This window comes from Eumetopias jubatus, unplaced genomic scaffold (assembly GCF_037043125.1).
Source record: "Eumetopias jubatus isolate StellerSeaLion01/CBP00866 unplaced genomic scaffold, mEumJub1_p1.0 scaffold_3, whole genome shotgun sequence".
Lineage (NCBI taxonomy): Eukaryota > Metazoa > Chordata > Mammalia > Carnivora > Otariidae > Eumetopias > Eumetopias jubatus.
The window spans coordinates 1554182-1580950 of NW_028274809.1; the positions used below are offsets into that span (position 1 = coordinate 1554182).

The 26769-nt window shown below is 56.8% G+C and overlaps 1 protein-coding gene across 1 annotated transcript in view; it reads right to left on the reverse strand.

Annotated features, from left to right (window-relative positions):
- The window catches only part of CROCC2 (ciliary rootlet coiled-coil, rootletin family member 2), a 63830-nt gene that overhangs the window by 11769 nt on the left and 25292 nt on the right, over positions 1-26769 (reverse strand). The window contains 13 exon segments of the mRNA XM_088021988.1: positions 545-678; positions 1429-1549; positions 1936-2117; positions 2312-2669; positions 3490-3645; positions 4620-4779; positions 5370-5587; positions 9576-9719; positions 12572-12685; positions 13932-14108; positions 14659-14828; positions 15302-15429; positions 18983-19176. Of these exon segments, the coding sequence (XP_087878114.1) occupies positions 545-678; positions 1429-1549; positions 1936-2117; positions 2312-2669; positions 3490-3645; positions 4620-4779; positions 5370-5587; positions 9576-9719; positions 12572-12685; positions 13932-14108; positions 14659-14828; positions 15302-15429; positions 18983-19176 (2256 nt within the window).

The window sequence follows — 26769 nt, forward strand, 5'->3', positions numbered from 1 at the left end:
CCTGTCCAGCCAGGCCTCCCCCACTCCTAGCCCAGCTTCCTCACTTGAAAGCAGGGGACCCGAGGCCACCTTCACAGCGCAAAGCCCATATATGGGGACATTTACCCAAATTAATCCTGTGTAACCTCCTTCTGTGTCTGAGTGGGACACAGTAAGCCGGTCCTGTAGCCACGTAAATGTGCATTAATGTGACCCCACAGAGGGCTCTGAGGCTGGGCCGGTGTCGCCCTAGGCCTGCCGGCATGGCCACAGAGAGACGGACAGGCCGGGGAGGCCGGGGGTCTGCCCTACCTCTGGCCCTCGCCGGCTCTGCCACGGGGGCCAAGTGGCTCCCTATCCAGGATCGTTTCCCCAGTCTGCAAAATAAGGGCAGGGACCACCTCCGAACAGCTCTTACCAGGGGCCCCTGATGAGCTCTGTGGGAACACGTGTCCCTTGAAGCCACCTGCTGTGCCTATGCCCATAGGGACCTGGAAACCCGCCCCCCTTCCTAATTTCCCTCCCACCTCCCCGGCCCCAGGTCCCCACGGCCACATGGCCCCACCTGCAGCCTCCGCTTCTCCCGGCCGGCTGCCCGCGTGCTCGCCAGGTACTCCAGCTCCAGCCTCCGGAGCGCCTCCTCCTGCAGGGCCCGCGCCGCCTGGGTGCTGCTCATCTCAGCCTCCGCCTGGCGCCAAGCTGTGGGGCGAGCAGAGGCTTGCCTGGCTCCCAAGCTCTGTGGGGCTGCCACGTGGGCGATTGCGCCCACCCATTTAACAGGACAGGAAACTGAGGCTTGTTGAGTTTAAGTGTCTGGCACCTGGATGGTGGGGGCTGGAGAGGCCCCCCTCTGACAATTCCCTGCTCCTCCTGTTTGAAGCTCAAGGATCCCTGGGGGCGGGTTTGGGTCCCTCTGCCTGCTTCTCCTTCTCTCCCACCTTCTTCCCTTCCACAGACATTCCTCCTTTGAGACTGTGCTAGGCCCTGGGCCCAACTCCCGGCAGACCCGCTAATGGGGGGAGGAGGGGTGACCAGCAGGGCAGGGGCGCTCTCTGAGGGGACAGGGGACAGAGACCTGTTGGGGAGATGGGTCTCATGACTGTGGGCGGGAGAGAGCTCCAGGGGGCCTGCACAGTCAGTGCAAAGGCCCTGAGGTAGGAACCGTAAGAGGCCGGTGCGGCAGGAGGGTCTGGGTCCCTTCAGGGTCTCTGGACTTTAGTCCCCTGTGACGGGGAAGCCACTGCCGAGAAAGCAGCCAGCCAGCTGCCACATGACAGTTACCTCCCAGGGAGGCAGACAGGTCTGGCGCTGCTCGTGGCCCAGGCCTGAGCACTTCCCAGGACCGCACACGCCTGGCAGCCAGGGGCGAGGCACCCGGGGAACCCCTGGAGAGGTGGCGGGGGCCCCTCACAGCGATCCTTGAGGGCAGGGTGAGGGAAGGGACGTCACCTTCCTCCGCGTCTGCCTGCGCCTTCTGTAGCTGCCCCACGCGGCTCTGGGCTTGGGCACGCTCGCTCTCTGCCTCACTCAGCCGGCTGCTCAGGCTTACCGCCTGGAAGTGCCAGTCGTCCTGGGCAGAAGGACCCAGGTCATGGGGCAGCCTGGGGGGCAATGCAGGGCCGAGGTGCCGGGCGGGAGGCGTGGGGGGCTTGGGTGCGCTGACCTGGACCCCAGTGTGTGTCATAGCGGCGCCCAGCGCCAGGGGCTCTGCCGCCCATTCGGAGGAAGAGAGGACCCTGAGCCCTTTGGGGCAGTCAAGCTTTGAGAGACCGTGGTATTTACTGCTATTTATCATGCCAAACAAAGGACAGTGTGAACACTGAGGAGCCCAGTGACCCACAGGGCCCCACCAGGGTCTCAGCAGACCTGGGATAGACAGACAGATGGACAGCAGAGTGATGAGCGGCTTCTCCCCGTTTCAGGAGCCCCCAGGGCATGTCCTCTCCATTCCCTTACCCGTTCCCTCCGGGCATCCCGCAGCTGCTGCACCAAGGCCCGCAGGGCGTCCCTCACGGCGGCCACGTCCACCTCCGGGCTGTGGTCCCCAGGTGCAGGTGAGGGCCATCGCAGTGGGGAGCGGGACCGGGCGGGGGGGCTGGCCCTCTGCCGCGGGGAGCGAGCCTGGAGGCCATCTGAGCCTGCAGGACGGTCGGTGCCAGCTGAGGGGACGGCGTGGGAACGTGGTGACAGCCCCCACCCACAGGGTCTTGGGGTGGGGCATGGGAGTCCGGGCCCCTCACCGTGTGGGTCTGAGGCCCGGGGGAAGGGGTGTGTGTCCTAGGTGGGTGCAGAGCTGGGGCAGGAGCGACCTGAAGCCATTGAGGACACTGACCTTTCCTGGGGAGGCCGGGCCGCTCAGGGAAACCTGAGGGGCTCTGTCCCCGGAGCCCCAGGCCATGGCACAGCGTGGACCACAGCTGGCTCAGCTGGCCCTCCGATTGCCGCCTGGCACCCTCAGCCTGAGCTAGCGTCTGCTCTAGGCTGTGGACCCGGCGGCAGGCCTCGTCCAGGCGAGCCTGCAGGCCCTCAGCCGCCCCCCTGGCCCGCTGCAGCCTCCTGGGGGTGGTGTGAAGCTCAGCCCAGACGGTCTGCTCGGCCCCCTGGCTCTGGCAGAGACGCTCCTCCAGCCGCTGCTTCTGGGCCTCTGCTGCGGCCTCCACCTCCGCCAGTTTCTGCTGCAGGCTCAGGACCTGCGGGAGGGATGTGAAGTCCTCCCAGAAGCCACCTGTCCCCTGGAGCCCTGACCCCGGGCCTCTGTCCACTCCTCAGGGAGCCCCTCAGGCTCCCTCCTTGGCATGTCACAGCTAGGGGGACCTCAGGCCCGCCTCCCAGTCCGTATTTGGCAGTGGGGACCCCTGAGCTCAGGTGGGGAAGGACACACCAGCGCTCTGGAGCACATCCTGGCAGACACGTGAAAACCCCAGGCCCGACGGAGCTGTGACCCTTGGCTGTCCCTGCCTGTGGCCTGCCACAGCTCCACCTTCAGCCAGCCCCATGCTTGTGGCCTCTGGTGGCATGGGCTGGGTCAGCCTCCTCCGGAGCCCAGGGCTGGGGAGCCTCAGGGTGCCTGACACAACACCACGGGCTCCTAAGGGCTGGCACAGTGGGTCAATCGAGGGCTGCCCAGCACATGGTCAGGGCCGTGGGGACACACACATGCAGGTGTGGGTGTAGGTGTGTGCTCTGAATCCTGAGGCTCTTTGAGAATTGGGCATTTCAGGGGCCGCTGACTGTCCCTCGACTCAGAACTCACGTCACCTGGGTGAGGCTGTCCCTTTCTAAAACATGAGAACCCTAGGAGACACAGGGGTCACCACTTTCACGGCGTTAGCTCAGTTGGAGGCCCTGTCCCTCCACTCTGGCTGCACCCAGCCCCGCTGGGAAGTGGGAGAGAAGACGAGCCGGTGGACCCACGGAGCACACATGGGCGAGAGCTGGGCCAGGTGGCCCTGGATCCCAGCCCCTGTGACAGTGCTGGTGCCTTCTCTGCAGGCCGCTCAGCCCTCCTACCTCCCTCAGGGTGCCCTCGCGGGCCACCTCCGCGGCCAACCTCTGCTCCTGCAGCCCCTCCCGCTGGCTCTGCTGCTGGGCGTCCTGAGCGCCCCGGACCTGCAGCTGGCTCACCTCTTGGCTCTTTCTCCGGTTCTCAGCCTCCAGCATGTTCACCTGTGAGTGTGGGCCGGTGCTGATGGGGTTGCCGGCACCCTCCTGGATCCCTGCCTCTGCTCACATGTCCTGGGGGGGAAGCCTTCCTTCGGGGCAGCGCCCACACTCAGGGTGTGGGGGTTGGGGATGCCCTCCAAGCCAGGACACCATGTGGGAAGGAGTGGGTTGGGAGTGGCATCAGGGGGGCTGCTCTGGGCTCCTCACCAGCCCTCACTCACAGGGACCCTGGTCCCACACACCTCTCTGTGCCTCCGTGGCCTCATGTGGAAAGGAAGGTACCAGAAACTTCCTCACAGGAGGGCTGGGGGTAGGGGGGTAGAAGGAGGGAGGGGCAGGACATGCCTGGTCCAGAGGGAGCCCAGGGCATCTCATGAACCGCTCCAAGTCTGAGGACAGTCGACAGCTTGGAAAGGCCTCTGGCCTCCAGGGGTGTCTAGGCCCCTCCTCTGAGCTGTCTCGGCCCCAGTGAACTCAGCTAAGTGGCTCTTGACTGTGGAAGCCGACGCCGATAGATGAGTTCTCAAGCCCAAGGTGGCCATGCGGGGAGGCGCGGCGGCCAGGGCCCTGGGGGCGCCCCAGCTGACGGCCAGGCCAGCCCTGGGCCACGAGAGCCCGGCTGCTGTGGGCCCACCCAGCCCTGCCCACAAGTCCCCCACCGTGGAGTCTTCTTGGCACGTCCCCTCTGCGCCCTGGCTGAATTCCTGATCTTGAGTCCACGAGGGTCAAAGTGGTTGTTCTTAGCCAGTAAGTTTGAGGCTGGTCATCTGTACCCCCTGGGGCACATCGAACCGGGAGCCCCATGGGTCTAAGCAGGGCCCTCCGGCTGGTGGCTTCCAAAGACACAGGCTGCAAGGCCATGTCCCAGAGCTCGGCTCCAGCCGGTGGGTGCCCGGGGCAGGGGAGAGAGCTGGGGCCTGGGTGTGTGGAATGGGGATACCCCTGTGGGGGCGGGGCTCCAGGACGGCTGCCCTCACCTGTCTGCCCAGCCCCTGGAGCTCCCGGTGGGCATCTGCCTGAGCCTGCTCCACCTCCCTCAGACTGGCCCGCAGCTCACAGGCCTCCTTCTGGGCCACAGCTCGCGCCTCCTCCAGGACCAGCACCTTCTGCTCCCCTTCTTCCTTGGATCTCTGAAAACTGAGCAGCATGTCACAGCTGGGGCTCTAGCCTCTCCCATGGAGACTTCCTGCCACCCACCTCACTCTGGCCAGATGCCTCCCCTGTGGCTCGGTTCTCCAGTGTCCCAAAGCCCAGCCCCCCGGGGCTGCTTCCCTCTCACCTTCCCGGTATCCGAGGTCTGCGCGCCCAGCGGGCTCTGCCCCTTTCCATGTCTCTGAACCCTCCCCCTGCCATGCTCCTCTCTCCGGCCACACTCCCAGAGACCCAACGTCCAGCAGCAGCCCGGCGCCGCTGAGGGCTGAGTTCTGGCCGTGCTGTCGTCAGGGCCCCGGACCAGGCCCCTTGGGCTCCGTCTGCTCCCCAGCCCTTGGCCGTCTCCTGCTGGCCACGTGGGACCTGTCTGGCCTCTCGGCCTTCCCCCCTCCCCCCACCGTGTGTCGGCATGTACAGCCTTCAGACGGACAACTGGCACCCCGGGTCCGCTTAGTGAGTCCACCCCGCACCGTCTGGCCCGTGTCAGAACGCCCCACATCCCACATCCTTTGTCCCCCTGATGAGCTTGGGGGCTGGGCCGGCTCCCTGACAGGTGCGCCAAGGGGCCCTGGTACCTGGCCTTCTCCTGCTCAGCCCTGCGGATCGCAGCCCGCAGCTCAGTGTTGGAGCGCCGCAGCACGTCCTTCTCACGGGCCTCATCACCCCGGGCCCGCTGGGCCTCCAGGGCCTCCCTGCGAAGCCCCTCACGGCTCTCCTCGCTGCCCTGCAGCTCCCGGCGCAGCACAGCCAGCCCTTCCCGGGCCTCGTCCAGCTGGGCCCGCAGCCTCTCCGCCTGGGGGAGGAGCATGGGCCATATGGCCCACGGGGGGCAGGGGTCAGGGCTGTGGATCAGGCTCTGGTCTGGCAGCACTGATGTACCCCCAGCCCTGTGTCCCCAAGTGCTTGAAGGAGAAGCAGATAACCTGGGTTTGCCCATCTGGGGGTCACCTCTCCCAATGCCATGAGGCTGCAGGGTGGTTCACGAGGGCTGGTCCTGGAGCCCAGGGAGGTGACCCTCGGACTCTCCTGGCCCTGGTGTTGCCCCTTGCCCCCTCCCTGGACTCCGGGGATGCTGGTCACTGGTCAGCCCACACGTCTGCACTGTCCCCACCCAGGTCCAGTGGCCTCTGGTTGATGGGCTGCCCCACCTGCTGTCCTCTTCAGCGATGGTGTGACAGTGGCCTGGGCTCCCGACTCCTGCATGGCTGTGGGCACACCCACCCCTCGGTCCTCATTTCCCTATCTTATGGGATGCCAGGGGAAGGTGGGTCTCTGGGTGGTGGCCCTTAGAAGGCCCACTTGGGCCAGGTTGTCCAACCACTCGGGCAGCAGGTGCTCACTGTCGCATGAGTGCTCTGTGCAGAGTGCTCCACAGAAGCACGGACACCCTAAATCCAGGGGTGGGGGGCAGGGAGGGGCCCCAGGTGGGCAGGCTCTGGAGCCAGGGGGAACCATGCGCTGCACATCTGCCCTGGACTCAGGGCTCAGCCGCCCCGACTGTAGCCTCTGCAGGCGGACCCAGGGATGGGAAGAGGCTGTGGGTGTGACAAGTCCCCTGTCCTTGCCAGACCTGTTCCAGGCCCAGGGGGACACGCATCATGCTGTGCTCCCCGCACCAGGACACTCCACACACTCGGGGGCTTCTAGATAGGCCCTGCCGATTCTGCGCTTCTGTGTGAGGCCCAGGAGCTGAGCCCAGGGACAGAGCATGGGTGGGGTCAGGGGTCTTACTCATGCTGCCCTGGGACACAGGGTGCCTCGTGTCAGCACCACCCCCAACCCCTGGAGGGGCTCTGGCGGAGAGTGCAGACCCAGGGAGGGGCCAGCCCACCCTTCAGCACCCAGGCTACGGTCCAGGCTTGGCCAGGACCTCTGGTTTCCTGCCTCCCAGGCCTACGCTCCTGCCCTGAGCAGGGTACTCTAGAGAGTGCTCTGTGCGGGCCCGGCTGGACCTGAGGAGGGGGTGGAGGAGGCCAGCAGTGAGCAGAGCCGAGAGAGGGGAAGCCACAGAAATTCGGAGCAATGTCAAGGCTCTGGTTTGCCAAAAGCAAACCCCACTTTGCTGGCTGTTTCAGTGGGACATTGTCCAGGCCTCTGGCCAGCCTGGCTCCTGTGTCCACCCACTGTTATTGTTGTTCTGTTTTTGGGAAGGGCCTAAGCCCCTCCTCTGCTCCCCTTACACCCCCCACATGTGGGAGCCACAACCGTGTGGAGCAGTTTCCGCAGAGCTCAGCAAAAATCCACCAGGAAGGTCAAGGACCAGCAAAAGGCCCTATCCATCATAAAAGAAGCTGTTTTCATTTCCCAGGGCCGAGGAGATGAAAACAAGCAAAACAAAGCGGGAGAAAGGCCCCCTCCCCCTGCACCCCCGCCTCCCTCATGAAAACAACCATCCTCCTTACAGGAATTTTACAGCCAAATCACTTAATGTGATTATAATAATTATTTCTTTACTAGAAATCGTATAAACAGTGTCTTTTGAAATCTCCTGCAGGGAGGTGGCTCCAGGACTGCCCGGTCGGGAAAGCAGGGGAAGGGCTGTTACGGGGCTCTGGCCTGTGCGTGTGAGCACACACGTGTGCACTCTGTGTGCATGTGTGTATGCACGCAGCCCGTGTGAGTGTGTGGTGTGTGCATCTGCACACGTGTGTGAACGTGCATGCCCAGTCCACAAGCGTGATGTGTGTGCGTGTAAGCTGGGAAGTTGCATGAGCTGCTTGGTGCACGTTTATGCATGCTTCTGCACACGTGTGTGAACGTGCATGCCCAGTCCACAAGCGTGATGTGTGTGCGTGTAAGCTGGGAAGTTGCATGAGCTGCTTGGTGCACGTTTATGCACGCTTCGCGGTGTCCATATGTGTTTCCCTGTGACTGTTGTGTTCGCACATGAGGGCATGTGTGTGCATGCACGTGTGTGCCCGTGTGTGCACGGTGCCGTGTGTTCACGTGTGCGTGCGTGCACACCGTGTAGGGGCTTTGGGCAGGGCTGTGAGAAGCCTGGACCTTCCTTCAGTTTAAAGGCTGTGAAAACGTTATGGTTTCCATGGCAACGGGGCCAGCCTGGCGCCTGGGAGGCTCTTCAGCTCCCTGGCTTGTTCTGCCTGCCCCCTGGCCTCAGCCTCCTGCTCCCCCACTCCCTCTCCGGGGGCCCCTCCCCTCTCCGGGGGTCCCTCTCCTTTCCGGGGGCCCCCTCTCTGGGAACCTGAACTTCTCAGGAGGCCTGCGATTTCTTCTTTCACCTCGCCAGAACAAATGTGCCCCCAGTCTCCTGGCTCCTCCCTGCAGCCCCTAGTTTTAAAATCTCATTTTGCTTCCCCGTGTGGTCGCTGACCGGGCCTGACTTTGAAATCTGTTGAAAGGAGACCTTTCTCTTTGGGGGCCAAAGTAAACAGCCTGTCATGTTAAATCATGCTCTCTCCCTCCCGCTCCCTCTCCTGCCGGCCTGTCCCTGGGGGGCTGGGGGAGGGCTGAGGAGCCCCTTTCCTCTCTGCTGCTCCGTCTGGTGCTCCCTTGAGCTCCCGGGTCAGTGCGCTTGCTGCCTGTGGCCTTGGCTCCTAGCCCGGGGTGGGCACGAGGACCCCCCCCGCCCCCCCCCACGGCCCCACCTGGGCGCTGGCTTACCCTCCCCCAGCCCAAATCCCTCTGCCCTCCTGCCCTCCCCTCTCGCAGGCTTCCCAGGTCCTGTCACAGCTCCCTCAGAAACACCTCCCCAGTCTGCTTGCCTGCCTTGCCCAGGACTGTCCCCACCACAGGACACAGTCACGTGGCTCCTGGGGGCCCCGTGTTGACCTCGAGGCCTTGGCCAGGTCCATGCATGGTTGCCCCCAAAAACCCCACAAAGCCCCCACACTTCTGCCCCTCTACCCCGGGCATCCCCAAGATGGCTTCACCCCACCAGGTGCCCGGTCCCACGGGGGTCTCTACCTCATGCCGCCTGCAGGCAGAGCCTGGCCAGCGCCACCTCCCCGAGGCTCTTCCCGGGGCTGGTAGGATGGAGGGGTCTCTGGGCTGAGGGTCCACCTTCCCCCTCCCTGCTCCCCGGGTCACACCTGCCTTTCAGGAAGGCTTTCTCTCCCCTTCTCCGGGGGCCTCTCCCCGCTCCCGGCATCCCTGCTCTAATGGAACTGCTTCTGCCCCTCCTGGCACCCCTCCCCTCTTCCCCTGGCGCCCCTCCCCCCTCCCTCCCCAACACCCTCCCCCTCCCCTGGCACCCCTCCCTCCCCTGGCACCCCTCCCCCCTCCCTCCCCAACACCCTCCCCCTCCCTGACACCCCTCCCCCCTCTCCCTCCCCTGGCACCCCTCCCCCTCCCTCCCCAACACCCTCCCCCTCCCTGACACCCCTCCCCCCCTCTCCCTCCCCTGGCACCCCTCCCCCTCCCTGACACCCCTCCCCCTCCCTCCCCTGGCACCCCTCCCCCTCCCTCCCCTGGCACCCCTCCCCCTCCCTCCCCTGGCACCCCTCCCCCTCCCCCTCCCTGACACCCCTCCCCCCTCCCCCTCCTGGCACCCCTCCCCCTCCCGGCACCCCTCCCCCTCCCTGACACCCCTCCCCCCTCCCCTCCTGGCACCCCTCCCCTCTTCCCCTGGCACCCCTCCCCCCTCCCTCCCCAACACCCTCCCCCTCCCCCTCCCTGACACCCCTCCCCCTCCCTGGCACCCCTCCCCCTCCCTCCCCAACACCCTCCCCCTCCCCCTCCCTGACACCCCTCCCCCCTGGCACCCCTCCCCCTCCCCCTCCCCTGGCACCCCTCCCCCTCTCCCTCCCCCGACATCCCCTCACTTCTCTCCTGGCGTCGCTTCGCTCTGCCGCCATCTTCCGGAGACTCTCGCCCAAAGCCGAGGCCTCTCTCTGATGGGCTGAGATGGCGTCCTCAAACTGGGCCTGAAGGGCCTTCAGCTCCGTGGTCATGGCGCTGATGGTGGCCTGGAGGGAGCGGCAAACCGGCCATGGCACCCACGGGTGGTCCGAGGCTCAGGCAGCTGGTGGTCTGCTGAGGCCCACACGGGCAGCCAGACGCTGTCCTCGCTCGGGCCGTACCAGCTGGGCAGGGGCCGAGGGCGGCCTGGGGCTCCAGGTCAGGGTCTTCACGGTGACTGCTGTCAATGCCCCCAATGCCAGGGTCCCAGGGGACATGGTGTGGAAGCCCCAGAGGGGTTCCCCCACCGGGAGGGGCTGACCCTGCCACCCACGCCTTGCCTCTGGGGTCTCCAGGGCAGGGTGGGTGGCAGGTGCCGAGTCAGGGACTCAAGCACTGACCTTTCTCATCCCTAAAATGTTGCTATTGGGCCCATCCCGCTGAGGGGCCAAGAACAGCGGTTTGGCAGCGAGAGGGCCCTCCCCTCAAGTGTCACAGACTGCGAACTCCTCGGGCTGCGCAGTATGCTCAGCGTGCATGCCCCGGGGCTCGGGACTGGGCCTCCACCCTCGCTGGCTGGCCGGGCACGGAGGAAGTCCCCCAGGTCCCTGGCCCTGTGGCTGGGGCGTCCACTGCGTCTGTTCCCAGACGAAGGGCCTCTAGTCGCCCTCTCTGGGACCCTGCCCGTCAGCATAGGGCCAGAAAGGTGAACCCCAGCTCAGAAGATGTGGCAGTGGTGGGGAAGGGGGAGCCCTGTCCCTGAGTCCAGGTGAACACAGGGACCCCTCAGCCGAGCCCATGGTTTCCTGAACTTTCACATAGGTGGGGGCCTTAGGGGACACCCACATCACTGCCAGCCTAAACGTGTGAGTACCTGCAGATGTGCCTGGAAAGGGGCCACGGGGCCACCCCCACAGAGACTACGCAGCCACGCTCAGGCGGCCCATTCATCCGGGACTCAGCTTGGCCCAAATCTGCCCTCCTGGGGCCACAGCACTCATGAGGCGCCTCTCTGGCACTCACTGGTGGGCACTCAGAGGAGGTGGGGGTCCTTTGGGCCCCAGGCTAGGCAGCAGTGCTCGAAGCTTTCCTTGTCCACCAGTAAGGACAACACCTGCTTACCTGGAGCCTGAGGCCAGCCCAGCTTCCTTGCCAGGATCCCCCTCCTCACCGCCACCCCCCCCCCCCCCCGCGGGCCTGGCCCCAGAGCGGTCTGGGCCCCATGGTGGCGGTTTCCTCAGCAGGGCGGGGGATGGAGCTGGCTTCCTGTTCCAGGAGGCGCAGGTGCCCATGCTACTGGCCCTGGGCTGCGTCTCTAAGAGACCGCTCCACTCCCACCCGCAGGGATTCGGGACTCTTGGCTGCTGCAGAGGAGGGCGCTGATGGGCTGGGCCTCCATCAGGATGTGTCTCCCGCTCTTGGGGAAGGAGCCTCACTGTGCCTCCCCTGCCCCAGCCCCTGCTGTCCTTCCCCACTGACAGGATCACCTTGGGTGGCCGGGTCTGGCTGTGTCCCCAGGATGCACCCTGCATGGTTGTGGGGGCCCCGCCGGGAAGCCCCTGGGAGGGTTGTGAGCGACAGGGCACTGCTCTGGAGCCCCTCCACCTGCCAGGGGTGTTTCTGATGGCATCCCACACCTGGCTTTCCTCAGATGCCATCTCTCCTCTCTCTCCCTCCTCAGTGGGTTTTAATTTCCACTTTCCATGCCAAGGTGGCAAAAGGACCCTTAACGAGCTCCCTGAAGTGTCCTGCTGGCTGGCAGGCCATCCCCAGTCCAGGCGGAGACTCAGAGCCAGCACGAGGGAAGTCTCCTGGGCCAGCCCCTCTCTGAATTGGGGTGTCAGCTCCCAGGGTCTTGGGGGGCGTTCCTGGCTCCCTGACCATGGGTAGGACCGAGGGGGCAGCTCCGTGGGGATGGGAGGCGGGGGGGGGCACAATCCCAGGGACCCCCACTCCCCCCAGCTGTGCCCTTGGAAGGGCCACCCAGCCTCAGGGTGGGACAGAGCAGGGTGGGGGCTCCAGGGACAGAGGCCCTTGGATAAGACTTCCCTGGGTGCCAGGAGCCCCCCGCAGGCAGCTCTGCTCACAGTGACCGCGTCAGGAAGCAGTGGGGCGGGGTGGAAGGTAGGGAGACACCCTGGCTGAGCCTCGCCCCCAGACACAGCAGTGGGCGCCCCGCTCGTGGGGCGGAGGCACAGGGCCCCCGGGTCACTGCCCCCACTCTGAGTCCTAGCAGCTGCTGCCTGTCCTGCCCCTGGACATGGGCTCCTGATGGAGTCTGGAGCTCCAGCTGACCCCAGCTGGTTGTCCAAGGCAGCCTCAGTGTGGCAGTGGGCCTATACCTATGGGGGGCTCTCCCGTCCCTCATCCCTCGGGGGTGCCTCTCTCCTGGCTCGGCCTGGGACTCTCTGTGGATGTCCTTCCCAGGGAGGGTCTGCCTTGGGCACAGTGCTGGCCTTTCCAGGTCGGGTTTCTCCTTTGGGAGAGTCTAATGAGCCAGCCCCAAAAGGCCTCACACACATTTCCTGCAGTTCCACTTTACCAAGTGCAGCTCAGGTGCACAAATAGGCAGGGCTGGGTGTCTGTGGGGCTGGCCAGGGCCCGGGTCTGGGTCTGCCCTTCTCTGCTGCTGGCTCACCTGTGGCCCCAGGCCCTCCTCTGTCGGCTCTTCCTGGACGAGTCTGCTGCTGGGGAGCAGGGACTGGCTCTCACAGCGCCCCCTCCCAACTTTGGTTCATTGGGTTTTTCCTTCCCATTAAGGCAGTGTTCCCTCCCAGCAGACTTGGACATTCCCTGGGGGAAATTCAGGCTCAGGGGGGCCAGGATAGAGGGGGCTGTGTCCCTGGGACCAGGTAGGAAGGTACATCTCGGGGTGGCCCTACTGGGTGCTCAGTGTCTTGCTTGGGCCCACAGGGCTCACCTCAGCTTGCTCATGCTGGCTCTGGGCCTTCTGCTGCACCTGTTCCAGCTCCTGCATGGACTTGGAGAGCTCTTCCCTTAGCAGCCTCCCCTCTGCTTCTTTCAATGACAGGGCCTGGCGGGATTGGGGGGGTGGTGCTTGTGAGGATCAAGGGCCTCTTTAAGGAGAGGCTAAAGCCTTTGCCAGGACGTGGTGTGTTCCTGATTCCACACCCCTGCTTGGGGAGGAGTGTCACCCCAGAGGCAGCCCTTGTCCCGAGTGGGCTCGACGGGGCCTTTTCACTCTGTCTGACATGGCCCAACTTCCGTGCCTATGCTCAGTCAGCTCTCCACACACTGGCTGGCTGATCAGGTGGATCAGAGATGGATGGTGGCTATGGATGGACAGATGAGTGTGTGGATAGAAGGAAGGATGTTTAAGTGAAAGGATAGACAGATGGTCAAGAGAATGGTTAGATGGATGGTCATATGAATGTGTGGATAGATAGTTGGGCGTAAGGGTAGTTGGATGTTTAAGCAATTTGATAGATAGATGTATGGTTAGGTGTGTGAATGGAAAATCAGGTATGTGGATAGATGGCCATGTACGTGGGACATCTGCTGGGTGTATAGATAGAAGGATGGCAAGTCAGGTGAATGGATGGATGATGGACAGATAAATGGAGGGACAGTCAAGCGCATGGATGGATGGATGGGTGGATGGATTGGTACATGGATGGGTGGGTGGGTGGTAGATGGATTGAGGGATGGATGGGTGGATGGATGGATGAATTGGTGGACGAGTGGATGAGTGGATGGATGGATGGATGGATGGATTGGTGGACGAGTGGATGAGTGGATGGATGGATGGATGGATGGATTGGTGGACGAGTGGATGAGTGGATGGATGGATGGATGGATGGATGGATTGGTGGACGAGTGGATGAGTAGATGGATGGATGGATGGATGGATTGGTGGACGAGTGGATGAGTGGATGGATGGATGGATGGATGGATTGGTGGACGAGTGGATGAGTGGATGGATGGATGGATGGATGGATGGATTGGTGGACGAGTGGATGAGTGGATGGATGGATGGATGGATGGATTGGTGGACGAGTGGATGAGTGGATGGATGGATGGATGGATGGATTGGTGGACGAGTGGATGAGTGGATGGATGGATGGATGGATGGATTGGTGGACGAGTGGATGAGTGGATGGATGGATGGATGAATATCTGTCCCCCAGAACTTCTGTGGAAAACCAAAGCTGCAATAGCAGTGACCTAGAAAGGCTGCCCTCATAGCCCTCTTGCTGGGTCAGAGAAGGCACGGTGAAGTGGATATGAGGGTTCCCTGCTGCCTCATAGTCCCCCATCACCTGTTTCATCTCATGTTCCAGTTGTAGGAGACTCTCATCCCTCTCATGCTTCAAGCTCTGGATTTCCTCCTTCAGAGCCTCCGTCTTGGCTACATTCTTTGCTACCAGCTTCTTCTCCTGTTCCAAACAGTGAGCTGCCGCTTCCTTCTCCTCTGTCAGAGACAGACTCAGCATCTCCTGGGCCAGTGCAAAGGGATAGGCTGCGTAGGCTGCGTGGTCGGGACATGTGAGACCAGCAGGTCCTCGGTGAGACCTGGTTCATGGTTCATCAGGGCACAGGATAGGTCCCCAGAGGTTGTCTACCCCAGTCAGCCATATGCCACTTGTCTTACAAGTGACACCAAGGCTAGAGCTGTGCCTTACCATCTGCCCTCCCACGTTTATGTAGCGGTTCATAAACCTCTCCTGAGCCTCCACATTCGTAAGATGTGTAGTACGTCAAGCAAGGCCTGCAGGGAAAGCTCCCTCCAGCTACTGGCCCTCAGACTGCAGCCAGGTCAGCCTGCCCGAGGCCTGGCCTCTTCCACACACACGTTCCAGGCCCTGGATGGCTCAGGCTCACTTGAACTGGGAAGAGTCCTCCTCTGGCCTAGCCACAGCATGGCTGGGGCACCTCTGTCTCCTGGCTGGTTTCTTAGGCCCTCATCCCTAAGTGTCTGCTGCATTTGGGGACGTGGTGGACTCTGGGGAAGTGACCAGGCAACTGGGTGGCCCAACGGAAGCAGACCTTCTCCGTCTGGAGCCGAGCCAGGTCCTCGTGGTGGGCCAGCGCCTGGCTCTCCAGGGCCAGCTGCATCTCCCGCTCCTGCTGTACCACTTGCCGCCGAAGCCGCCCCACGTCCCACTGTAGCTTTGTCTCCTGGACCTCCCAGGTACTTTTCAGCTGCTGCATTTCCACTGTGAAGTGACAGGTGCCTTAGGGACTGGCCACAGGCCCCCACAGCATGGAACCCCTGTGGCCCTTACAAACTCCCTGTGGAGTGCTGGGCCCATGGAGGGACAGCCACCTGCTCTGAGGGGGCTGTCAGAGCCGGGGGGACAAAGCACTCCATGCCCCACTGCAGTGTGTGTGTCCTAAGTTCTTACCTTGTACTGGCTATGGCCAGGCCCCCCAAGGCAGGGCAGGCTGAACAGGGAGCCAGCATGCTGATCCTGTGGCTGCAGCTAGTTTTGCGCCTGGGCCCAGCACTGGAGGCAGGCGGGGCAGGTGCCCATCCCTCCCAGACAATAGTGGCAGGAGCCGTTCAGCCCCGTGAGCTCTCAGCCTGTGTTCGTGCCCCTTCGGGGGACTGGGGAGTGGGGGCAGCACATCTGGGGGTCGAGATCCACTGAAGGGGGAGAGGAGCAGAGAGAGCCCGCCCGAGAAGCACCTTGCAGGGCCTGCCGCGCGAGCCGCATGCTCTGGGCCTCTCCCTCCAGCTGTTCCTGCTGTGCCTGTAGCTGCCTCAGGAGCTGGTGGGTCTCAAAGAGGCTGCTCTCCAGAGAGTCCCTCTCAGCCCTGCAGAGAGTCATCAGACAGCGGGGCCCGTCACCCGGGCGGTCCTGCCGATGAGGGGTGGTGCAGAGTGCATTTGCTAGACAGTGGGACGGTGCCTGCCAAGGCCAGGCTCATAAATCAGAAGATAAACAGAATGAACATCTCATTCATTTTAAGTCTCTAAAACCAAAGTGGGTCCCGCACAAATTCATCTTTCAGATGGATTAAAGAGCTAAATGAAACAAAACAAAGCAAACAGCAAATAAACAACTCAGAACTATAAAATCAGTAGAGGGGCGCCTGGGGGGCTCAGTCGGTTAAGCATCTGACTCTTGATTTCAGCTCAGGTCATGGTCTCAGGGTCGTGGGATGGAGGCCTGTGTTGGGCTCCGTGCAGGGCGTGAAGCCTGCTTAAGCTTCTCTCTCTCCCTCTGCTTCTCCCCCTCTTTCCCCACCCCCGTGAGCACGCTCTCTCTCTCACTAAAAAAAAAGAAATAGTCGAGAAAAACACAGAACGGTATTTTAAAATCTGAAGTAAGACACAAAAACCAGAAGACAAAAATAGAGGCCAGCAGATCTACATACACTTAAAGGCTGGGGGATGGTTGGGCAGAGAAGACCGCCTAAACCAACTTAAAAGGCAAGGGACAGACTTGAAGAAAAAAATCCTGCACTAAAAAGATAAAGAATTAATATCCACCATATGGGAAGAGCTCCTGTCTATCAATGACAGAAACAGCTGATCCTACAGAAAAATGAAAAAAAAAATGACTGTTATTCACAAAGAAAACACAAAGGGAGAATGAACATATAAAGCTTACTCAACCTTACTAGGGCTCAAGGAGATACAAATCACAACCATGAGGTGTTACTGACTCTACGTCAGATTGACAAAACCTTAAACAAGGGCAGTAGTCAACGTGGGCAAGGATGTGGGGACCATTTTCTTTGTGGAGAGGAGGCTGGGAAATTTCAAACTTTAAAGTGTGCTTATCTTCGAGCCCACAACCCCATTCCCATGTGTCAGTTCCCTAGAAATACCCAGGAACCAGCACCGCGTGTACAAGATGCTCACTGCAGCTTTACATAGGGTATTGATTGGACTTGGCTTCCATGCTGATAAACGGCAGCATGTTAGAAATGATGGTGCATCTAGTGAGTTGTTGCTGAGGACGAGGAAACTCTATTCTTTATTCTCTGAGCAAAAGGGCACACGCAGCCTGATTCCGTTGTGCAAAGCTGCCTCTGTGTCAGGAAGTACCTGGAAAGGTACAGCAGCATTCATCTCTGGAGAGGGTGATAAAGGGACTTGAAGTGGTTGTCAGCCGTCAACCAGCCAACCAGCGTGTCCTAAGCGTTACGAGACTCTGCCCTGTGCTGGGTGGCATAGGGTGAAGAAAGGAACTGGCCAAACAACACACATGCAGACACCACAAACACTCAAACAGAAATACACGAACACACAAACAGCAAACACATAACCCCACCCAAGTCAGTGGGTCAGGGAGGGCGTGGGCCATGGGGGCCTTGCTGACCCCGACGGCCCCCCCACCGCGGCCCCCTGCACCCTATTGCCACCTTTGTGGGGGGAGGAGAGAGCGCACATGGACAACTTCCAGGGCTCCCTGATGCCTGCAGAGCCCAGAAACTTCACTTCTCTGACATCCAGTCTCTGTCCTTATCAGCACCCCACCTGTTCCCTACTCCCCGCATTTGTGTGAGCACCCCCTCTGCGGGGAATGCTCTCCCCAACACCTTGAACCCACCTCCTCCCAGATATCAGCCTGGTCCCCTCTGGGAGAAGTGGTCTCTGCCGCTCAGACACCAGAATTTTCACCTCAAAGCCTGGGGATCTGAGGGTGTGTCCAGTCTGTCCTCCCATGGGAGCCCCGAGCATCTCAGCCTCCTGCAGCAGAGGCCCGGCATGACCAGCCAGGGTGCAGGCAGAGGGCAGGCAGGGAATCCACCCATCTCTCTGGCTGGTGAGGGGGCCAGCACCCTGCGAACTGAGAACGTGTCCCTGGTGCTGCAGCCTTGTCAGGGCCTGGCTGTGGGGGCTGCAGGACCTTGAACCCTGGGGTCCTCCATCACTGTTATCTAGCCCACTGCGGGAGAAGCAAAGAGCTACAGCAGAACTTCTTGCACCTGCTCGTTGTCAACATTACCTTGGAGCTCATTAAAACTGCCGTGGTCAGACCCTCCAGCCCCACTGAGCCAGCCGGATAAACACACACTATGTGTGCTGGGGATCGTGTGTGCCAGGCATATGTGGTTTGACGAGTCCCCAGCAGCCTTGTCAGCAGAAGCTCAGACTGCTCACTGTGAAGTGCTGTTTAACAAGCAGCTGGCTCTGTCTGGGGGCCACTGGGCTGCCAGGTGCAGAGGCCCTGGGCCCAGAGGTCAGGGCTGAGCCTGGAGAGAGGATCCTGGGCTGCTGAGGCCTCTGCCCAGCCTCTGCCGGTGATCTGGGCAGCAGATGTTGGCAGGTGACAGGGGCCTCTACCCCCCACCCTTCTGAGTACCTGTGGGGCTTGGGAGGGGGTAACAAGCAGGGACCCTCTGCTCCTGCTGACCCAGAGTAGCCTTCGTTAGGTTTTCTGTTCCAATTTCTCTGTCAGCTTTCATTTGCAAAAGGTTTGTCTGTGAGGATGTTTAAGGACCTGGGACTTGAAGGGTTCTCGTGACCCCCATATTCTGGAATTCCAGGAGGAAACCTTTCTAAAAAATACTTAGATGTTCTCAAGAGAGCCCACAAGTTTGGGGGCAGAAAGCGACCAGCTTTTGGATTTCCACAGAGACCTTGGGACCAGCTCAGCTCACTGGGCAATAGCACACAGGCACCCCACCCTTACCTCCAAGTGCCTATTTCATGTCTTCTGGAAGGGGGCCCCGAAGGTCTTTGAAGCTCACCCTGCCCTCAACTTCATGGTTCCCTGGGGCTGACACTGTCCCTGGCTTCAGGGATGGACCCATGACTCCAGCCTGCCAATCTGAGCCCTGCAACTCCCAGGACTGGTTCAGGGCCTTCAGATGGCTCACGATGGCCAGTGGTAGCAGCTCTTGGGCTTTGTGGGGAGAAGGGCAGTATGTCCAATGGAGGAGGAGGTCTGGAGTGGCCACTGACCATTTGCCACCTCTCACCCTGAGCCTGCCTGAGAACAAAATCCCCTGAGTTAAGTAGAACTGAGCAGGGAGAGACAGGATTCTGACAGCACTGTGGGAAGCGCCTGGATCCAGCATTGCCTGAAGCCATGTGTACCTGAACTTCTTAGATCCATGAGCAAGACATCCTATGCCTTCTTTCTGCTGGTCTGAACCAGGTTTCTGGTTCCTTGCAATCTGGCCAGTGTAGCCACCTTGCTCAGGGGCGCCATCCCAGGGCTCTCACTACATTCACTTCTAGATGCTCCTCCTATCCAGGCACTGTGTTTGCCCCTCACTCACAGCCTCTCTCCCACGTAGACAGAACTGCTTCACCCTACGGTCGCTGAGTAAGTGCCTGCCCCCTGCCACACTCCAGGCTCTTGCAGGGTGAGGCCATGTGGACACAACCTGCTGGTAGGGCCCCAGGTACCTGAGGTCAGCTGCCTCCTCAGCTGTGAGCTGGACCTGCCTCTCCAGGGTCTGCTGTTTGGCCAGCAGCTGGGTCTGCTCCTCAGACAAAGCCTCCTTCTCCTGCAGGGCCCTCTGCAGAGTGTCCATCTGGGCCTCCTTGTCCTGCAGGCTCTGGGCCAGCTGTTCTTCCAAGGCCTGTTTCTTGCATGTGACCTGCCGGGGGTGGGGGGGAGAGGGACAGTCTGGCAGAGTGGGAGGGTGAGGGGCCTCTCAAGAGAAAAGAAGCAATTTTGTGCGGAATGACATGGAGGAAAAGATGGGGAGGAGAGTGAACAGAAGACAGATTGGACTCCAGAAGTGCCCATGTGTGTTTTCCCAGCAGAGGGGCCTCCACTCCCGCAGCCGTGTTGGAGCAGTCCCTGAACCGAGCATTCCCAGGGAAGAGTCAGCCGCTGGTCTAAATGGGAACCTTGGCTGGCCCACAAGTGTCCCGGGGGCAGGAACTATCACACAGCAATGGCAGTAGAAGGTGGCAGAGGACCAGACTGCTGCGGACAAACACTTCCATCAAGAACATCGCAAGAATCTAGACAGAATATGACCCAGGGATCTGTATGAGGCCTCAGAGAGGCAGTGGGGGGGCCAAAGGAGCCGAGGCCTAGAGGGAGGGACTCAGAGGAATGAGCCCACCACTTGGCATCTCTTCTCTCCTCAGAATTTGCAGACCTCGAAGTTTTGGCTGAGAAACTGAGAAGCCGAGGAGCGCTTCTGACAGTGTGCTATGGCCTCAGGGGAAAAAAACTCACGTTCAGAACCATCACAGCAGAGGGGCCCTTCCAAACACCCCAGCTTTTAGTTGCATTCACCACAGGGCTTCGCCCTGGCAGTGGTACCGAGTCAGAAATAGATCATCCCTCATAAAAGCTGAAGCTCAGGTTTGAATCACTGCAACCAGGGACTATGGTGATCATTCACTGCCTGCCAGAACCCAAAGGAAGTCTTCTCTGGAAGAAGAATAGCGTCATCAAGATCCTCAAGTTGTTCCTACAGTTTTTTTTACCTATGATACTTGGCATTTAATCAGCATTACCAGGCATATCAGGAGATAGGATCGTATGGCAAAAAACACACGTAAGGACATAAAATAAATACCGATGCCTCCCTGCCCTCTTGGATACTCAGGTTTTGGAGTCATTGGACACAGAGTTTAAAATAGCTGTAATTCGACATTTGAGAAGATGGACGGCAAGATGTAGAATTTCCCAACAGAACTAGAAACTAGAAATAATCTAATTTTAAAATACAGTAATCAAAATTCACAAATATATGGGTTCAATGCCAGCTTAGAAAGAAGAGAGGACTACTCATCTGGAAGACAGATGAAAGAATGTATTCAGACTGAGTCATGAAGAGAAAAAAGGATGAAAAACACAGAAGAGAGGGTACCGGATACATGTGACGAGGTAAAAAGGCCCAACCGCGTATGATTGAAGTTGCAGTAGGAGAGGAGACGGACTGTCGGAACAGATACTGCACAAGAATGTCCCAAATCCAGTAAAATCCATCGAGCTACAGATTTAAAATGAGCCATAATCCTCCAATAGGATAAATACAAAGAAAATGTCACAGAGACAGAGCATAGTGAAGTTTCTGATACCAAAGATAAAGAAATACACTTTTTAAAACCAGAGAGAAAAACACACGTTACCTTAAAATGAGCAACACTAAGACTGACATCTGATTTCCAAGCAGTGACAACGAAAGTCAGAAGACGGTAGGATGAATTCATCAAAATGCTGAAGGCAAATAATGGCTATCCTAGTATTCTACACCCTGTAAAAAAAATTCTTCACATGTCGAGACCAGAACTTTCCGCTTCTGATAATGGTGAAGGAGGTGGTTGAAGACCAACGCTCCCACTGCTGGAGCAGCTGGAAAATCTATGCAGCACACCTGCAACATAACTACCTGTATGAGGGCCCAACAGGTGCCAAAGCGGCCAAGACCCAAGGACACGTGGTTCCAGCCGAGCCAACACTCCACCAGAGATTTTCCTTGTGGTATCGGCCAGCTCCTAAGTACTGCAAGGCCCAGAGCCTTCACAGCCAAGCATAAGGCCTTAGCTAAAAGGCTGGGAACTCGACTTAGGGTTTCAGCAGGCTTATGAAGACTAGGGAGACCTAACCTGGAGTTCAAAGCTACCAAAGCAGCTGCGGTGTGAGAGGTGAAGAGATCAGAGGGGAGGGGAGACTCAGATTCTGTATTGTTTTTAAAAAAGGTACTGCTTTTAAAAAAAAATATAACTCCAAAGAAGTATAGGGCCAAGGGACTATAATCTGAATGAGAAGTGGCAGCCGAGAATTTGAGAAGTTAGGTGGAACTTGGGGCAGAACTCTTAACAGAATTGGGAAAACAAAACCTGGAGGTAGGACTCACCAGAAGCTAGAGGCCCTGGTCAGCACCCAACACGTCCAGTGAGGGGCCCGGGAGAGCTGTGCTGTACCCTGGAGCACACCAGAAATAGGCTGCTCCTCATGGGAGACTGAAACCCACTTACAAACCAGCTTGAGCTCAGAGTGGCTAAAGGTGATCTGCCCCTGCTCTGATTTCCCAAAATCAAAAGCAAATTCCCTCTGGAAAAAGTTGATATCATTCAGAGTCTCAAATTATCTCTACAAAAACATAAAGTCTTATTCAACAAAATTATTACGCATATCAAGAGGCAAGACCACATGAATGAAAACCAAGAGATGAAAAGACAATAGAAAGAGAACCATTCAGGAATGCAGATGTTGGAGTTATCAGATAAAGGTTTGAAAAAGACTACAATTAATATGCTGTGAAGATAAAGCATTTGGCCAGATAACTGAAGTGTGTGTTTGTGTGGGTGTGTGCATTGTCAAAGTGACCATTTAAGGCAAAAATATGAATAATATATTGTACAGTTTATAACAGCACATGTAGAAATAAAATATATTGCAACAAGAGCACAAAGGATGGGATATGGATAAATGTAATACATGTTGTGAAGGTCTTAAATTGTTTTTGAAGTAGTATAATATTTGAATATAAATTATGCATATCATAATTTTAGAGTAATTACTAAAATAATAAGGAAAAGAAGTGTAGCTGAGAAATACCAATAGAGAACATAAAGTGGAATACTACATAAATATGCCACTAACCCAAAATAAGATCAGAAACAAGGAATGTAAAAATGTGGTGGGTTTTCTTGAAGATTTTATTTATTTATTTGACAGAGAGAGACACAGCGAGAGAGGGAACACAAGCAGGGGGAGTGGGAGAGGGAGAAGCAGGGAGCCCGATCCGGAGCTCGATCCCACAACCCTGGGATCATGACCTGAGCCGAAGGCAGACGCTTAACAACTGAGCCACCCAGGCGCCCCATAAAAATGTGTTTTTAATGCGACAAATAGAAAACAAGTACTGAGATGGCAGAATAAAACCAAGCATATCAACGGTTACATTAAATGTAAATGGTACAAACACTCCAATTAACAAGTAGAGACTGTCAGAGTAAACATAAAAGCAAGACCCAACCATATGCTTTTTACACTCTAAATATATAGACACAGAAAAATTGAAAGTAAATCTATTGAAGGATATACAATGAAAACACTTGCCACGAGAAAGTTAGTGTGGTTCTATCAATACCAATAGATATCAAGGAAAAGAGTGTCACTGGAAAGAAGAGGGGACATTTTATGATGATGAGAAGTCCATGCATCATGAAGACTTAAAATACTAAATGTGTATGCACCTAATAATAGGAATTCAAAACATGAGGCAAAAATGGACAGGACTAAAGTTTGAAATAGACAAGTCCACAATCACAGATAGGGATTTTAATGCCCTGCCAGCACCAATTGTTAGAACAGGTAGACAAACACATCCAGCCAAGTAAAACCAATACATAAAACAAGTAAAACAAACAAACAAAAAGCCGGTAAGGACATGGAAAATTTCAACCATGTTGGAACTGATATTTATAGACCGTACATCCACCCATAGCATTGTGCACACTCTTCTCACATGAGCACCTGTAAAGCCATAAAACATGCCTTTAGATCCATTCCAATAGCATGGAGTAGGTTTTCTTTTTTTTATTATTTTCTTTATTTTTTAAAGATTTTATTTATTTATTTGAGAGAGAGAGAGAGATAGCAAGAGAGAGCACAATCGGGGTGAGTGGCAGAGGGAGAAGCAGACTCCCCACCGAGCAGGGAGCCCAATGCGGGGCTCCATCCCAGGACCCTGGGATCGTGACCTGAGCTGAAGGCAGATGCTTCACCGACTGAGCCACCCAAGTGTCCCCTGGAGTATGTTTTCTGAGCACAATGGAATTATATTAAAAATGGGTAACAAATAGGTACTTACACAATCCGTATGTTTGAAGTTAGGCAATGTACATCAATAACCCACAGGTCAGAAAAGAAGTCACACGGAGAATGAGAAAATAGCTTGATCTGCGAGGTAATGAAAGTGCAATGAGCGAAGTCATCAGTGAACAGAACAGAGACATGAGGTGACAGGAACCCCGAGGAGCCTACATGTTTAAGAAATTGAATTCATTATCAAAACTCTTCTCACAAGGGAAACTCCGGACTGAAATGACTTCACTAGTGAATTCTACCAACATTTAGGGAAGAAATAACATCCGTTAAAATGCTTTCAGGAAATAAGTAAATTTCCCAACTGATTTTATGAGGCCCTGGGTCCAAATCTGACAAAAACATGATGAGAGAAGTAGATCACAGACCACTAGTCTTCATGAATATAAATGCAAAAATCCTTCACAGAACATTGAATCCAAAAATATATAAAAAGGCTATTAACCTAGGACCAAGTGGGGTTTATCGTATGCAAAGTTGGTGTAACATTCAAAAAATAACCAACATAGTTCAGCCCGTTAACAATAAGGAGAACAATGATGTGATCATCTTGATAAAGAAAAAACACTTAAAAGAATTCAAAACCCATCCATGATAAAAACGACGAGGACCCCTCTCAGCACACTAGGAATGAAAGGAACATCCTCAGTGTGATGAGGGGCAGCCGTGAAAGGCCCATCAATAACGTCGTACAGAAGCAAAATACTAAATTCCTTCCCGGGGTCGGGGGTAAGGATAAGCACTCTCACGGTCTTTACAACTTTGTTCCAAGGCTCCTTAACGAGTGCATCAAGAGAAGAAGACATAAGAGTCACCGAGATCGGAAAGAAAACTGTTGCTTTTCACAGAGGCCATGACTATGAACATGGAAAATCCTGGAGCTCACGAGTGAACTGGCAAGGTCACGTGACTCCAAGTTCATAGATGAGACTGTACTTCTCTACACTAATAATGAACACTAGGAAAATAAAATTAAAACAGCAAGGCAATTCACAATATCAAATTTAAGAATCAATTTAATCAAACAGGTAAGACTTTTACACTGAGCACAAAACACAGCTGAGAGAATTAAGAGACATACCACAGCTTCACGGAGGGACACTGCAATGACGCTAAGGTGTCCAGACTTCTGAAATTGACCTATAAAGTCAACACAATCTCAATCGAGGTTCTAGCAAGCTTTTGGGGGTGGGGGGAATGACAGAAATTCACAAGCTGATTCCGAAATGTACATGGATATGTAAAAAATTTAGAACAGTCAAAACCATTTTGAGAAAGAAGAATAAAGCCATGCCTGGGTGACTCAGTCAGTTAAGTGTCTGCCTTTGGCTTGGGTCATGATCTCGGGGTCCTGGGATCGAGCCCTGCGTCGAGCTCCCTCCTCAGCGGGGATTCTGCTTCTCCCTCTACCCCTCACCCCAAGTGTGCTCTGTCTTGCTATCTCTCTCTCAAATAAATAAAATCTTAAAAAAAAAAGAAAGAAAAAGAAGATTGGAGGACTCACGCTACTTAATTTCAAGACTTACTGAGAAGCTACAGTAACCAAGACGGTGTGGTTTTGGGGAAAGAATGAGCAGATTGATTTGCACAGATCGACAATCTGATCTGTGCACATATATGCATATGTATGTTCAATTTACTTTCAACAAGTCGCTAAGGTAATTCAGGAGAGAAAGGACAGTCTTTAAAAATCGGTGCTGGGACAGCTGGACATTTGTATGAAAAATAACGGGCTTCAGTTTTACTTCACACAACACACCTGTGATTCACACATTTTGGGGGCATCAGAATAACCTGGAGGGCTCCTTAAAATCCAGATTTCTGCCACCCATCCTGCAGTTTCTGATTCAGTAGGTTTTGAGCGGAGCATTTTGAGAACCTGCGTTTCTAACTAGTTCCCAGGGGCTGCTGATGCTGCTGGCCTAGGGAACACACTTTGAGAACCACTGCCATCCAGAAAAATCAACCTGCAATGATCACAGTCCTATATGTAAGAGCTAGGTGAAAACACAGGAGGGTATTTGCTTGTCCTTGGGCTACACAAAAAATGTCTCAGACAGGATCTAGGAAATCCTAACCATACATTTTTTTAAACTTGGCAAATTGGATTTTACCAAAGTTAAAATTCTCTGTCCACCAAAAACAACAGTAAGAAAATATATAGGCAAGTCACAAAAGGGGAGTAAACTATTCCAAGTACATCTGTCTGACAAAGCCCTCGCGTTCAAGATACATGAAGAATTCCTAGATGTCCATAACCAAAATACAAACACCCAATAAAAGATTTGAACTGACACTTGACAAAATAAGGTATGCAAATTTCCAATGGGCTCATTAAAATGTGCTCAAGATCATTTGCTATCCAGGAAGTGCAAATTAAAACCACAACGGTATATAACTTCACACACACAGAGGAACTAAAAAGTAAAAGTGGATGAGGTCAAATGTGGACCAGGCCAAGGAGCCACTGAAAGCTCCCCGGCTCCTGGCGGTATAGATAAACCAACACAATCACTTTGGAAAATCGCCTGCCAGTTTCTTATTAAATTCAGCATACACCTACCAAATGGCCACGATTTCCCTCCCCATACACGGATGCGACTTGTACACCGGTGTCCAGGACCGTCTTGTGCATAACAACCCAAACTGCAAAGAACCCAAATGTCCAGCAGCAAGGAAATGGGAAAGCGAATGTGGTTTATTTGTACACAAAATGTCACTATGCAGTCAAAAGCCCCGAGCTCTCGCTGCCCGCGGCAGGATGACGCCCCCCGGCGGCACGCTGAGAGAGCGGGTGGGCACAAAATGGCCCCGACTCTCTGGCTCCGTTTACCAGAAGCTCTCGGACAGGTGAAGCCCGTGCGTGGGGGGCGCGGGGCACAGAGGCTGCCTGGGGGCGGGGCAGCCCGAGGCCCCGGGGAGACCGTCCCCGTCCCCATCGGTGCCGGCCACACGGTGCACGTAGTGGTCGCAACTCGTGGAACGGCAGGCTGGCTCCTGAGTGCAAATCACACTGCAGTGAAGGGAGGAGGACTCGGAGCTGAGTCCCAGAGCAGGGGGCCCCAACACCGCCGGGGGGGGGGGGAGACTGCGGGCGCAGGGCTCCACGTGGGGCAACAGGCCGGGACTGGAGGAAAGCGAAGTGGTCCAGTGCCACTCCCCACGGAGCCTGCCCTCCTCGGAAGGGTCCAGGGAAGGTCGGAGAATGAACGCATAAGCCAACGCGGGAACAGCGAGCGTGAGGCGGTCCAGGGAGGTAAGAAATGGGACAAAGGAGGAAGCAGTGACGCGCCTGACCCCCGAGTGTGTGCAAGTCACGGGGCGGAGGCCTTCGATCCTCTGACAGGGGCTCTGGGACAGGCCCCACGTACTGTTCTCTGCTTATCCCTCCCCG